Source organism: Chrysoperla carnea, chromosome 2 (assembly GCF_905475395.1).
Source record: "Chrysoperla carnea chromosome 2, inChrCarn1.1, whole genome shotgun sequence".
Taxonomy (NCBI): Eukaryota; Metazoa; Arthropoda; class Insecta; order Neuroptera; family Chrysopidae; genus Chrysoperla; species Chrysoperla carnea.
In genome coordinates this window covers 4,404,114-4,419,112 of record NC_058338.1, presented here as the reverse complement: position 1 = coordinate 4,419,112, position 14,999 = coordinate 4,404,114, and the positions used below count along the sequence as shown (strand labels likewise).

General features: G+C 28.9%; 1 protein-coding gene across 1 annotated transcript; it reads left to right on the top strand.

Annotated features, from left to right (window-relative positions):
* The first annotated feature begins 5,302 nt into the window (after positions 1-5,302).
* LOC123293637 (zinc finger protein 512B-like) lies at positions 5,303-6,604 on the top strand. The gene is made up of 2 exons (XM_044874518.1): positions 5,303-5,361; positions 6,056-6,604. The coding sequence occupies exons 1-2, from the start codon at positions 5,350-5,352 to the stop codon at positions 6,596-6,598; spliced, it is 555 nt and encodes a 184-aa protein (XP_044730453.1). The 5' UTR covers positions 5,303-5,349; the 3' UTR covers positions 6,599-6,604.
* Positions 6,605-14,999: the final 8,395 nt, after the last annotated feature.

Genomic DNA, 14,999 nt, shown 5'->3' with positions numbered 1-14,999 from the left:
GACTGAGTTAATTGTTGAAACACCATGCATAGTCAGTGTTGATTTCTTTATCACATTACACATACAAACATGTGACACACACATAACTGATAATTAAGTATAGTACATATTATAAAATTTCCGCCTAATTGGCGCCCTCACGGGTCAACAGTGATGTTTACGAAAAAATGTTTCAAACCAAAGTTGTTTAATTTTTGATAAGGAACATTTTTTACATTTAAACTTTTGTTCTATCTCTAACGGTTGACAAGATTTTTTCGTCCTGAGTACGCTGTATTTCAGCTCGATATCTTTTTTCGTTTTTGAGTTATCGTGTCCACAGACGGACGGACGAACAACCGGAAATGGACTAATCAGGTGATTTTATGAACACCTATGACAAAATTTTTTTTCCTAGCATCATTATTTTTAAGCGTTACAAACTTGGGACTAAACTTAATATACTGTGTATATTTCATATATACATGGTATAAAAATATGACTAACAAGAAAAAAATTAAAACCAGTTTAAAAAACAAATTATACATGAACTCTTCTTCTCAAAAAGCAGAATATATTATTAATGAATTCCATATCATAATACTTTAGATATTTGTGCGACGACTTCCAATAAATTTTCTTTTAATATCGTACATTCAACAAGTAATTTCCGTCTCTTTAAAAATCATAAAAAATGAAAGTTTAAGTACATTAGAATATTAAAATTTACTAAAAATATTTAATTTAAATCAATATTCAATAACACACACACTCAATATAATTTTTTATTTTTTATATTAAACATCATAAATAATTCTAAATTTATTTAATTGTATTTTAATTTTTTACACTTCCAAAATTCCATGAATATATAAAATCACCTGCAAGCGTTATTTTCTAATGATATCATAAATATAGAGATGATATTAGATTACAAATCTTATGTAATCAAAAAAAAAAAATGTTTAGAATTATTAACAGTACCTTTACAGGGTGTCTTTTTAAATTTGATATTTTCTTGAAACTGGATAAATAAATTTAATCGAGAAAAATGCTTCAAATGAAAAATGTTAGTTTCAAAGGCATCCATCTTATACCGGCATCAAATTCGATCTAAGTTTTCAGATTCAATTAAAACCCCCACTCTAATTCATAGCTGACAAACATTAAATGAACGCTTCAAATTAGAAAGTTATTCTTTATAAATACGTAAACACTTTTTGTTTGAGACATTTTTTTTTGTAAGCCGAATAGTTTAGGTAGTAATTGATCAGCAAAAATATAGCTTTTTGTGTATTTGTTTGAATCAATTTGAACAAAAATAGTCTTTGTATAGAAACGCAAATCATTTTTATTGGATTTATTGGAAAATTTTTTTCGAAGATTGCCTAGATTTCGAATAATTATACGAAAAAAACCATTTTGAGTTTAACTTTTCAAACCTTTTTTTGTCAAAACTGTACGGTTTTGAACAAAAATAACAATAAAAATAATAATAATGGGGTTTAACCTCCGTTTCTCTGACATATACGCCTATAACAGAGGCAACCCACATCATTATTTGTTAATCTTTATTTATTTTAATTACAAACATATTTACAATTACATTTTGATGTGAGTGCGGAGTCGGTTACTTCGTTTTTATCCAAGCGACGACAATGTGATCAATTCTGCACTCCCATTAATTATAAATTGTTCACACTGCCGCTGCCTAGATTCGAACCCGTAACCTAAGTCTGAATGGACAAACAGACAAAGACAAACGCCTTAGACCGCTCGGCCACCTCGCTCGGTGTGTTCATCTATCGGTTACCTATAATGGAATAGAATAAGTTTTTCATTGAGCTTGAAAACCTAGGTCAAGTTTATTGTCTGGGTAAGATATGCTCCTACATTTTTTTGCTTGAAGAAGACACAACTTTAAAAAGACACTTTCTAGATACAATACTAGGAATAAAATCAATTTAATTTATTTCAAATACAAGAAGACACAGAATCAAATACAATTTTGAGTATAGATGTTAAGAATAACCGGCCCCTTGAGAATTACTAAATTAAAAATTATTTGCTAACAACAGTTTAATCAATTAACCGCACTGTTAATTATAATTAACAAACTGCCAAGACCGGGACTTGAACTCACAAACCTCCTAGTCAGTCACTGCCACAGCTTTCTTGGCCTCTTGGCACTGCTTATTATAAACACTCTGTATATTACGGTATAACAATTGTTAATGATTTTGAATTAAATCGCCATTGTAACATTTGTAAAGTTGTTAAAATTGTATATAATTTATAAAAAAAAAGATAAAACTATAATTAATGTATTCCATATCTACTACCATTGTTTAGAATCACTTAAATAATTATTACTTATGTAGTTTGTTGACATTATTTTTTATTAATAAAAAAAAACAAAACTGCTTACTTCCGGTTTCATTTTAATATAATTCAAGACGATGGAAATAGAATAACAATAACTATATTTTTTAAAAACGTATTATGTATTACATAATTTTTAAAAATTTTAAACGATTATCTTTTTAAAATAACTAGTTTTGATAAAATTATGTAAAAAATTTAAAGATTGGTGAATTATGTTTTAAAAATATTGTCACTAAATTTAATTTTAATTATATTCGTTGTATGCGTAGCCATGGTAGGGACAGGACAATAAAATCGATGCCATCGCTTCCGCAGTGAAAAATTTTGACGATAAAGGAGGCTGTTATGACTAATTTGCAATTCTTTACATGTTAATGTTATAGAAAATGTCAAATTAAAATTATTGAAAAACACTAATTAACTAAACACTAAATTATGAGAATAAGAAATCAAATTGCACAAATATTATTTTTCAAATGTAAATTATCATAATTATTTATTTAAATTTGTTAGACAATAATATTAAATTTTCAATGTAAGTCATAAATGCAATCCATACAATTATATAATGCATTCATACAATTCTATAATTAAAGTAGTGTATCGTTATCATGGAAACGCCTTCAATAAAACTCACACACGGTGCGAATACGTTTTTTTAAATTCTTTATACTTGACTTCTAAGATTGTAAGAGAATGTAGGGAAATCTTTATGAAAGATTTTAAAACTAGTCAAAGGTTACGCATAGCCGTCTTCCCCAATTTACATAGCTCAGGGGAGACGTTTCAACATGCTCGTGAAACGTGGGCAGGTAAAAAGCAATCAATTTATTTGCCACTTAAGATAAAGCAATATCTTTTAAACAACGCAGCTAGGCGAACCATATTAGATCATTTTTGAGATTATCATTTTTGAGTGATATGAAAAGTGCGTACGGGCGAAAATTTTTCCCATTACTAGACGTTTTCGATTATCGAGATTCTCCTGTATATTCACAAAAGTTTCTTGGAGATTTGATATACAAAAACTTATCACTTGCTCTTTAACTATTTCTAATTATATTTGGATTTCCCAAAATACATAGTTAGTCCAATAAAATGAAGATTTAAACTACCATCAAAACGGAAGCCTGGAATTTTTTAAATTTAAGCTCGTTTTGACATAAATTTGAAGTACAGATAGTTAAAAAATATTGAATTCTATTTAAGGGATAGAAAAACCTGGGCTCACTTTAAAATGTCAGCTTGATATCTTTTTTCGTGTCAACAGACAGACGGACAAACAACCGAAAATGGACTAATTAGGTGATGTTATGAACACCTATACCAAAATTTTGTTCGTCGCATCAATATTTTTATGTGTTACAAACTTAGAACTAAACTTAGTACACCTTGATATATTTCATATACACATGGTATAAAAATTCAGGCTTCCGTTTTGATGGTAGTTTAAATCGTCATTTTATTGGACTATGTGTGTACTTTTACAATTTTAGAATGGACTATTAGTTGAATCGGTGTTGTGTTACTTTATAAAATATAGACTGCGCGCTGTGCTAGCGGGAATGTACAAAAAAAAAAAAAAGGAAATACACTTTAAAAACAAATACACCCAACCAATTGTGTCCGACATGATAAAATAAGATCATCTTAATATGTACGTATACATAGGCGTCCTTACGGGGGGCATGGATTTAATATTCTGGACATCCTTAAACACGTAATAAAAAAATGGAAATAACTTATTTATTACATATTATGTGAAATTTTATTTAATCGTTAACATCATAAGAAACGTCTTAAAATATCTAACATCACAAAAACAAATAGCATACCATGGTCTTTCTACAAATTAAATGGATACAAAATATATAGAGCCTTTGCAATTACTTACTTTAAGAACTCTCATGATACCATCGAAAAACCGTCACATTGCAAGCATGTTGGTCTGTTTTTAAAATATGATTTAAGTAAAACTTTTCCATGCATACCACATTTTTTTGAGATTATTCTTTCCTGACCAATTACCACAGCAACGGCTGAAAGGTCATTTTCGTCACTCAGACGTATGAAAACCTATCTAAGGAGTAAAATGGGAAAGGATAAGCTAGCTGGATTATCTTTGATGGCCATTGAAAGACAAAAGACATCTGAACTGATGTCAGTTGTAGGACTCAATATGTTGGTCGAAAAATTTGCCATACATGTTAGAAGAATTGACTTACATTAAGATTGGCAGATTTTTAATTATTATTATTGTTATAATTTTAAAAAAAGATTGATGTTTTTTGTACTTTTATTAATTATTATCCACTTCCCACGCCTATTTTTGTAAGGATTTTGTGCATTTACATTCAGTACGTGATACTGAACCATTTAAAAAATAAAATAACTCCTGTAATTTAATGCAGAAAAAAATTCTCTGTAATTATATTACAATTAAAATTACTGACCATTCTTTGGTGCGTCATACAAGCGGGTTTTACAATTTTTTTTTTTAAACTTCATATTTAAATTACGAATGTAACTCTTGGTTTTACAAAAGTCTTTCGTAGAAATTTGATTAGTAATCAGAAAATTATCTATTCTATTTTTAAGCATAGCATATTTATGTTAATTGTTATTTTAATTAAAATGGCTTTTTTTATAGTTGTTACACTTTTTTTTTTAATTAATTATCCATCTTTTCTACTATTTGTGCCCCTCGAATAATTTGATCCTAGAGACGCCTATGTACGTATACATAATAAGTATAATACATATACTTAAGTTACAATAGAAAAATAACAAAAAAGAAAGGGGGGTCTCGTCTTGTGTGCTCTGGTCATCAGTGAAAGTGATTAAATTTACTGCAATTCCCTTTGTCCATATATAAGGTAGACGATCTGATACAGCCATTATCATTCGCAATTTGGTAATTGCATTTACAACAACAACAAAAAAAACCGCAGCGGTACACAAATATTACCAAAAATCTAGTGTACAATGGCAGCCTATGTAAGTTGATTTTATATTCCGTTCGAAAATGACGCATTTCTTTCTTTTTTGTGTGAATTAAAAATTTGTGTTTTTTATTATGTGAAAAATTGTGCTTATTTGACCTTTTGAAAAAAAAACTAAGTCCACATGTATACCTTCGTATGTATATTTTCACGTGGAAATCTTGTGGAAATTGTCAATTTTATCAACAATGTTTTTCCAGTGTTTATATAAATTGGGTGGAAAAACACAGCTTTTCAATCGGCACTTCATTTCCGATAAGCATGAATAACATTGAATTTATAAATTTAAAAAAAAAAAAAAATCGGTTCAGTAGTTTTAAACAATGACCGTGAAAAACTGACTTTTCGTTCTTCTTTTTATTTATTTCTTATGATGTGGGTGGAGTCGGAATTACTATGTTCTTATCCAAGCAAGGACAGTGTGATCAATTTACCGCCCAATTAATTGTTAATTGATCAGACTGTCGCTGGCTGAATTCGAATCCGCAACCTTTCAGTCAGTAGTCAAACAGTTAAAGGCGATTACGACCTTACTCTCCCTAAAACTAAGCCGGTTTAGTCATAGTTTTAAAAAAATGTTTGGAATTGAAGCGACCCCCAATTCAGGATTTATTAAGCCGTACAACAAAAAATTTACTCACATGGGCCATATTTCTACAGCTAATTAGAAACTAAAATTTATTTTTCAGATTAAAACATCATTATTCTGTGCCTTAATTGTATGTGCAAGCGCAAGCTATGAGAGTTATGGTCATTCCGGTGGAGATGCCGGTGGTGGACACGGTTCTGAAGGTGTAAGTTATGGTGGTGATGGCGGTGGCTACGAAAGTGGTGGCTACGGGGGCGGCTATGGCGGTGGTTCACATCAAGTTAGTCATACCGTTGAAATACACAAACCAGTAGCCATACCAATTTACAAGCAAATCGCTGTACCATATCCACAACCAGTTCCGGTTCCAGTTCCACAACCCGTTGCCGTTCCATATCACGTTCCACATCCAGTTCATATTCATGTACCACAACCCGTTGCCGTTCCAGTTATTAAAACGATTACAATCCCAATTGAAAAACCAGTACCTTATCCAGTTGAAAAAGCTGTACCATATCCAGTTGAAAAACCTGTACCAGTTACCGTTGAAAAACATATTCCAGTTCCTTATCCAAAACCATATCCAGTTAAAGTTCCCGTTTATAAGACTGTTTATCATCATAAATCCAGTGGATGGCATTAAATTTAAATACAGAGGGAAAAGGATTTCTTGGCGCAAGAAATTTTTACTTGAAATGCAAGAAAATAATCTAATGCCAAGAAAAAATCTTTTTTTTCTTCTGTAAATGATTGGAAACGTTTTTGGATTAGACCACAAAACTCGAATTCAATATAATTTTCTTAATGTTGTTGTTGAGATAGTTTTGCGAGTTGCCTACTACAATTCAAGTCATTAATTTTATAATTTTTAAGTTGTTTTTTTTTTTGAAAGGGGAAATGTTTTCTTTTCACTTTTACGTTTGTTTCGTTGGGAAAGAGAATATTTCGCTTTGACAATCTCAGTCATCTGATTATTATTATTTTTTTAGTATTTAATTTGTTTTAAATTGTTGTTTTTGTTTTTATTGTTGATTGTTATAATTTTATTTTAAATTAAATAATAAAAATATGTTTTTAAAAAATAAATTCTTGTTTTTTGTACTTTTATTAATTATTATCCACTTCCTATTCCTATTTTTGTAAGGATTTTGTGCATTTACATTCAGTACGTGATACTGAACCAATTAAAAAATAAAATAAATCCTGTAATTTAATGCAGAAAAAAATTCTCTGTAATTATATTACAATTAAAATTACTGACCATTCTTTGGTGCGTCATACAAGCGGGTTTTACAATTTTTTGTTTTAAACTGCATATTTACATAACGAATATAACTCTTGGTTTTACAAAAGTTTTTCGTAGAAATTTGATTAATAATCAGAAAATTATCTATTCTAGATAAATATTTTAATGGATTTTCTTCTAGAAAATGTAGCAATTGGTTTTGTATCTAAAAATCTATCATATTTCCTACTTACATAAGTAACGTCGAATATAATCAAATTTTGGAAATTGATTGAATTTTGAAAATATTGATCTTAGCATTTCATATTATTGATCCACTGAACATTTAACACTGCTTTTTCTTTGAATTTCGTAACATATTCTTCAAAAAAACAAGAATTAAAAAACCACACCTTGACATTAAAAACATACATATGCATGTTGTTATACATATCTGTATATGTATTTGCCTATACACACTTAGGCATGTATTATACAAGTAAGTACATTTTCCAACTTTAATTTAGCTATAACATGAAATCCTGTCATTTTCATGACTTGTGACTATGGAAACTTTTCTTTAGAATGACATAAACTGTCATTTCCCAAAATTTGAAAAAGTTTAACCGAAATGCACATTACATCTAATTTGTGCGAGGTCTTTTAGTCTACTTTAAAAACATCATGAAAATGTACTATCAAAAATGGTACCATTGTGTTGTGGACGCTCCAGGCTACAAACTTGGATTATTCAATAGACCAACATCATGAACAAGACTGCAAAAAAATAGAAGTACCGGACTTAATGAAAGCTACCCCGCACTTTCAGACGACAAGGTTACCGTAATATATATTGCCGCACATTTTGCGTAAAAAAAATTTGCAATGTTTACGCAGCTCCTGCACTACGAATTTTTTTAATATTTTTTCACATGCAATGTGATAATTTAATAGCGCGCAGTTTTTCCTAGCAACAAAACAAGAAAAGTTTTCATTCGTGTTTTTCAATAAAGTATATCAGTGTTTGTTTGATCGTAGCTACGTTCAGTCCTGCTATAATTCTCTATCATTCAAGTCAAATAAAATTAAATTTTATTTCCAAATAAAATAATAATCGAATTTATTTCGAAGTGTTCGACAAAAACAGTTTTTATTTTGATTTTTGAGGATTTTTTTCAAGAAAAGTATTAAAAATGCCACGTCAATCAAATCAAGTTGCAAGAGTTAACACCACTACTCGAAATTATCAGAATTCGTATTCTGTTAATGGTGGAACAGTCCGCCAGTATGGCAGTCAAACGCATACACAACGACCAAGTGGTTATGAAAAGGTGGTAACAAGAACCGTTCAAACTTTTACACCTCAACGAGGCTCTGCAGGTTCTAACAGACAAATCCAGTAAGTAAAAAAAAAACTAGTAGGTATTAAAAGTTTTGCTTAAGGATGTTCCCAAAATATATGAGAGGATGTTCTTAAATCTAAAAATTTAGCACCGTAAGAGGTATTAAAAAAAGGGTTAATGCGAAATTTTGAAATCCATTAAGTGCTGTTTTATTGTCTCGAGCTCTAGGGCTATAATGCTGAATTCTTAAGAACGCCAGTTTGTTAAAATTGTACTGCATTAAATAAACCTTGGAATGTGCGTTGAAATTGACGCCCATGCTCAAATTGTGCTCTTGCTAAAATTATTGATAATTTATGTTCAAGTTTCGTCGGTATATGCAATAACAAGCGTTAATTTCAATGTGCATAATAGCAATATATTGTATTAAAGTTGTTCACACGGTCGTTAATTTCAACGTACGTTATAGCTCTACTTAACACTTTAAACAAATTCCCGTTTCAATCAAGGCTTGTTGGAATAATGTCAGTTTAAATCAACGTTCAATGTATTTACGTTTTTTCGAAATCTGGATTACTTTATGAGAAATTCCTCAGACTAAAAATATAAAAAAGAATTATATAAAATAAGTAAAGTTCATTATATTTTAAGAAAACAAAATTTCCTCAAAATTTTTATTTTATTTTAGGTGGTAAATGCATTTAAGAAGCAGGCGTCCAAAAATCATATTGGAAGAAGAACTAGCCTGCAAAAATTTGATTAAGTTAATGATAAAAATATGACATATGTACGTCAGTCAATAAAAATTTTTTTAAAATAAATTTTGTTCAATTTTATAATAAAAAATCTAAGCATCCTTTAATCCTTTAAAATTCAAAATTCAAATTTGATTTCTTCATGTTAAGTTTTCGTTAAATTTTGGAAGATAGAAGTGAATTCAATTTACATAATTAAAAGGTTACTGTAAATTAATTCGCACAAATCCTTAATTCGAATATAAAATGAAAAGGATTTAATCAGTTTAATTTATAATGGCTAATAGCTAGTTTTGTAGTTAACCAATCAAAAAAAAAAGCTTAAAGAAAAATTGTAGAATTTGATGTGGAAAAATCATGTTTTGACATCAAATTGGGCCTAGATCTTCGGGTTGCTGCAATAGCTAATTTACCATTTAATCTGATTTAATTTGTAACAGATAGAATAATACTTTAAATAAGAAAGTTTATCCTCATTTTTTCGAACCTTTTTTCGAAAAGCGTTAGCTTTCGGAGGAAGTGGAACCTAAAAATGTCATATGGAATTTAATCGATAACAAATACGCTTAATTTATCGATAATTGTAGGTCAGTCATGGACACAATGTCCTCTATTATCCTTGACAACTTTTGGCTAAACAATTTTTCCGTAGTTTGCGTTTTTTTCCCCCTAAGCGATTCTTAGAATAAATGCAAAATTTGATTATAGCGCCTACACTAAATTGTACCGGAAGTTACAAGCAGATTGTGACTGCAAGGTCAGTCCATATATAATTATATGCAATTTTTTTTAATAATTATAGATTAATAAGTACTATAAAAAACCTTGAAGTGAAAAAATCTTCAAGTCAATTGCACGAAAATTAACGGAGTTATAATGAATAGTAAGTGCCTGTTTGCTTGCCTTAATGCTTGTCACTTTCCAAGTCACTTTATTTAGGCACTGGCCACATGCTCAAAAAGTTCAAATATTTTTATAGTAGTTTAAAAAGTTTATGATATACTTTTTTCAAAAAACGTCAAATTCATCAGTACAAAAGCAATAGCTTCATTTCCTTCAGCAATTAGCTAAAATTGTACATTGATTTACATCATATGTGGACTCTCAGATATTTGAAAAAAAACGAATTTTTTATTTATGTAGGCAACTACATTTACTTCGATGAAGTGCACATAGTATAAGAGTAAACAGAAATCATAAAAATCATCCAAGTATGGATTACATTAAAGTCAAATTTTGTACTTTTTATTTATATATGCAACTGTATAATCATTTATGAAACAAACAGTATAACCATAAAAATAACTTAACAAATTTTGAATACGAAAATTTTTTAAATAATATTTCAGGAAATTGGCCAAGTCTAAAAAATCTGGAAATAAGTTGATGGGCTTTTTATAGGTCCTTAGTATAAATCATAAGAATGTTAAAAAATTCTGCAGAGATAATAGTCTAAATAGTGAATTTCATTTTATTTCTAATTTCACTATATTTCAATTGCAATTTTTTTTTTAATTACTACTTATATTAAACTAACGAAAATATACAAGACCAGTCCCGAAAAGTTTCGAAATTAATTTTTTTTCTTACATCTCTACTCTCGTGATGAGAGAATTTCTCAATGTCCGAGGGACTTAAAAAATAAATCTTTTTAATGGGCTGAAAAATCTGTAAAATTCACAATTCGAAAATAGAGAAATTTTTGTGAAAATAGAAAAAGTTTCGACCACATATTTGAAAAACATTTGAAAAATTAAAGCTATGTACGTTTTACATCGCCTTTTAGCAAAATACTAATAACACGAGTTCTGGCGGATTAATAATTAAATCAAAACTAATTTAAAAAATAAAATTAAAGAATTCAGAATTTAGAAACTTTCGATAAATTGGCTCCACATCTTTGAGTTACACCCAAAAACCAAAAAGCAGTTAAACCTCTTCATTTAAAGTAAAAATAATTCAGAATTCAGTAAGCATATGAGACTCAAGACCATGCCCCTCAATTAAATAATTAAGGCGTATTTCACATGCACAGATCTATTTAGTATTCACCGTAAATCTGTTAAATTACATTAAAATAAATTGATACCAATAACAAATGCATACAAAGTGTCCTACAAAAATTTATTAAACCGAGAACCGTTATTTAATTGAAAAAATTTCTGCTATGTTTGAAATTTATCCGATACAACAGCGTTCGTTAGTCCACAGTAGGGATAGTTTCACAAATTTAAAATTTCTTCCTGTGAATTTAAAACATTTTTCAAGTGAGTAAACTGTCGAAAATATTGCGTTTCTTTTCATGGTCAAAAGGAAATGGTTTATTAGATCCCAAGCATAGAGTATAATAGTATACAGTACAGACGGGGGAATGGTTTCGGGAATAACACTCTTACGAAATTTCTCGAGTGTCTTCATTTCAGTGTATCCTAGAACGTTTTCATTTACGAAAACTTTGAACATTGGGACGTTTTAATGTGGAAAACTGAAAACATGTCAAGAAAACGACTTGCTTTTTTCTTGAATGCAAGATAAATGAATGTAATAAGAGAGAATTATAGTGGCCTACAAAAATATTGGGCCGTTTGGCGTGACCTCCACTCCCAACACGTCGGAAAAGCGAGTGTATGAAAACTTATCAACAACTGGCTAATTTTTTATAGAAATGTTTAATAAATATTAGTAAAATTAAATGCTCATACTGGCCTACAAATTTCATGAGCCGTTTTCTCAGACCTTCCGAAAAATTTTCCGGCAAAAATAGTTACTGTTAAATAATTTCTTTACAAAACTTGCAAATTTTACATCTCTGTTCGAGATAAAATATGCAATAAAGGTGCGATTCTGTAAACATATATGTTATAACATCTGTTAAATAAGCAAAAAACACTTTCTCTTAAAAAATAATAATAAAGCAATTAATATCAAAATGTGTTCAAATCCACTAAACCGGAACATTAGCTTATGAATAAAAAAATTTTTAAAAATCATGTGTAGGCAAATAACATCTATATTTACACAACGTTAGAGATGTTTAAGCTTGAAACAGAAACAAGTGAAATTTACAAAATTTAGAAAACCCGCGACAAATGCGATTTATTCCTTGTAAACCGATTTTTGGAACCTTAGCTATAAAATGTTCTTAATCAAGTCGGTTCGACCGTTTAGGGACTACAATGCCACTGAGAAACACATAGACGTACAGATAAACATTTTAAACTTATAAACTCCTTCTTAAATCAATATCAAAGTGATGGTCAAGGACATCAGATGAGATGAAAAGGATACTTAGAGAGCTATTATTTTTTTGAACAAATTTTTGGAAATATTTTAATTGAAATTGAAATATTTGAGTTAACTTTGTTCTTTTAAATTATTGTTTTGAATTACCTAATTATTTTACCATTTCACTTTTCGAAATGAACTAATCCAGGTTTATCCTCCAATCTCCAAATTGCAGCTTGTCACGATTTACATGTGTACGGAGGTAAGATTATGTTTACATGTTTATAAAAACATATGCAATAAATACAAAAGAGATATATTTTGTATATTTTTTCCATTTTATTTCAGAGAAGAAAAATAAATGTAACTAACTTTCTTTACAATATGTCGGAAATTACTAATAATAAATAAAGAATAAAAAATTGTTTTTGCATCATAAAAAGTCGTAATACATTCATGATTCAATGAGATTTAATTACTGAAATAAATATATTATATCATTGGCAGATAATCGGTGTTTGGAGCAAAATAACAAAAGTATTAGACTACTGTTTCAGGCGCTAAAGCCAAGAATACACATGCTACTAAGTTGTATCAAAATAAAGAGAAAATGCCACCAGTCACTAAGTATTATGAGCAAATCTCTTAGTTCTTTCACACAAATTAAGGGTGATCCTTGCAGATTTGTTGTTATAGACGCGACTCTTAAGAAATTTCTACTAAGTAGAAATATCATGGCGTATTCTTGACTGAACGCACGCTACGATGATACATACGTCTTACTCTATCCCCAATGCTTACAGTTTTCTCAAACTTTTGCACAATGATGTGAACTGTTCGCTCACTAGGACATCATAATCTTCCCGTAAAAATCTATACACAGTTCTTACAAAATTGTTATTTCTGTAGAACAAGTGAACGATATTTAAGCGTTGGACTTTGTTAAGCGTTAGTTAAACAGTTCATACCATAAATGGATTGTTTCAAACTAACATTTGACTTTTGAAACAAGTAAAAGTTTTCACAGCATTCTAATTTATGGAGTTTCAAACATAGAAAACTGAAAATGGATCATCTAATCGTTTAACTTTCCGGTATCAGAACAAATTTGTAGAAGATCTTTCTACCATAATACCTAGCGGATGAAATTAAAAGCGAAAAATCTTTCAGTAATTCAATATTGTAAGATTTATCCCTATTGTATTTAAGGATGTATGAGCATGGTAGTGGGGGCACAAATTTAAAAATAGATATTTTCAATTTTGATGATAAATTTATATTATTACTTGACGATATAAGACGAAAAGTAAGAAGAAAATTTTTCGATATCTGGCTTATTTTCAACATATTGAAAATTGAAAATTTTGTTTAATTATTTAGCTTTCGATATTTCGAAAACCAAGACACATATCGAAAAATTTTATTCTTATTTTTCGTCTACATTCATGAAGTTATAACAAAATTCATCATCAAAGTTGAAAATAAGATAAAAATAATTTCAACCCTTAATCTACCCTGCTCTTACATCCCTTATATGGACGGTGACACTTAGTTTTTTTCTTTTCTAATTCATTGCTAATATGTTTACTTTCTATTAAAAAGTTTTTTTTTTAATTTGTTTTCATTCATTCCAAATGGAAATTATCAAAAACTTCCAAAATATGTCGTTTTTTGAGATTCCTCCATAAGAGTCAATGTATTTTATATCGATTTTTAATGACTTTTTTCTTAAAAATTTGCACGGTTACCTAAGCTGAAATTTTAACCACATATTCTTTGAGTAAAAGACTACCTACAAACAAATTTTGAGCCTTTAAATCAAACATTGTCATGCTCATAGATCCTTAAGGGACTATTTATAAATTATTTTATTCTTGTTTATAAATATATTAATTTTTCGTTATCATTGCTACTTTATCAAAGTGTTTCTCATGAATTCAATACGATATTATGTAAAGGAAATAAACAAATCAGAATTGTTTCTTAGAAATAATTTTAATTAAAGACTCCTTCAGTCCATATTAATTATTAGACTAATATAATTATTATTATCGCGAAACTATTATTATTATAGTATCAATAATATAAATAAATAAAAAAATAATATAATGTATCTTTTATTAATGATTAGTCTTGCATATCAATCGGGAAGTATAAATAAGAGAACACATTCGATTTTTAATCGAATTTATTATTATATAAATAAAATTATAAAAAGAATGTTAATATGTGAATTGAACTTTTATTTAGGAAATAATTTGTGGTATTGTATGAGTATATCCGATATACATATCATATTATATATGTATATGATACAGTTCGGATATTATAACATAGGTAATCATATTTTTTATAAGCTTTTATTTAGTTTTGGTGACATTGTAACTTTCTATAGATCCAATCAATAAATTAACCACCTGATTTTTATACTTTTTGAATCAAAATTATCACATCCACCAAGTTTCATCAAATTCTAAAATAAAAATTTTTTTGCGA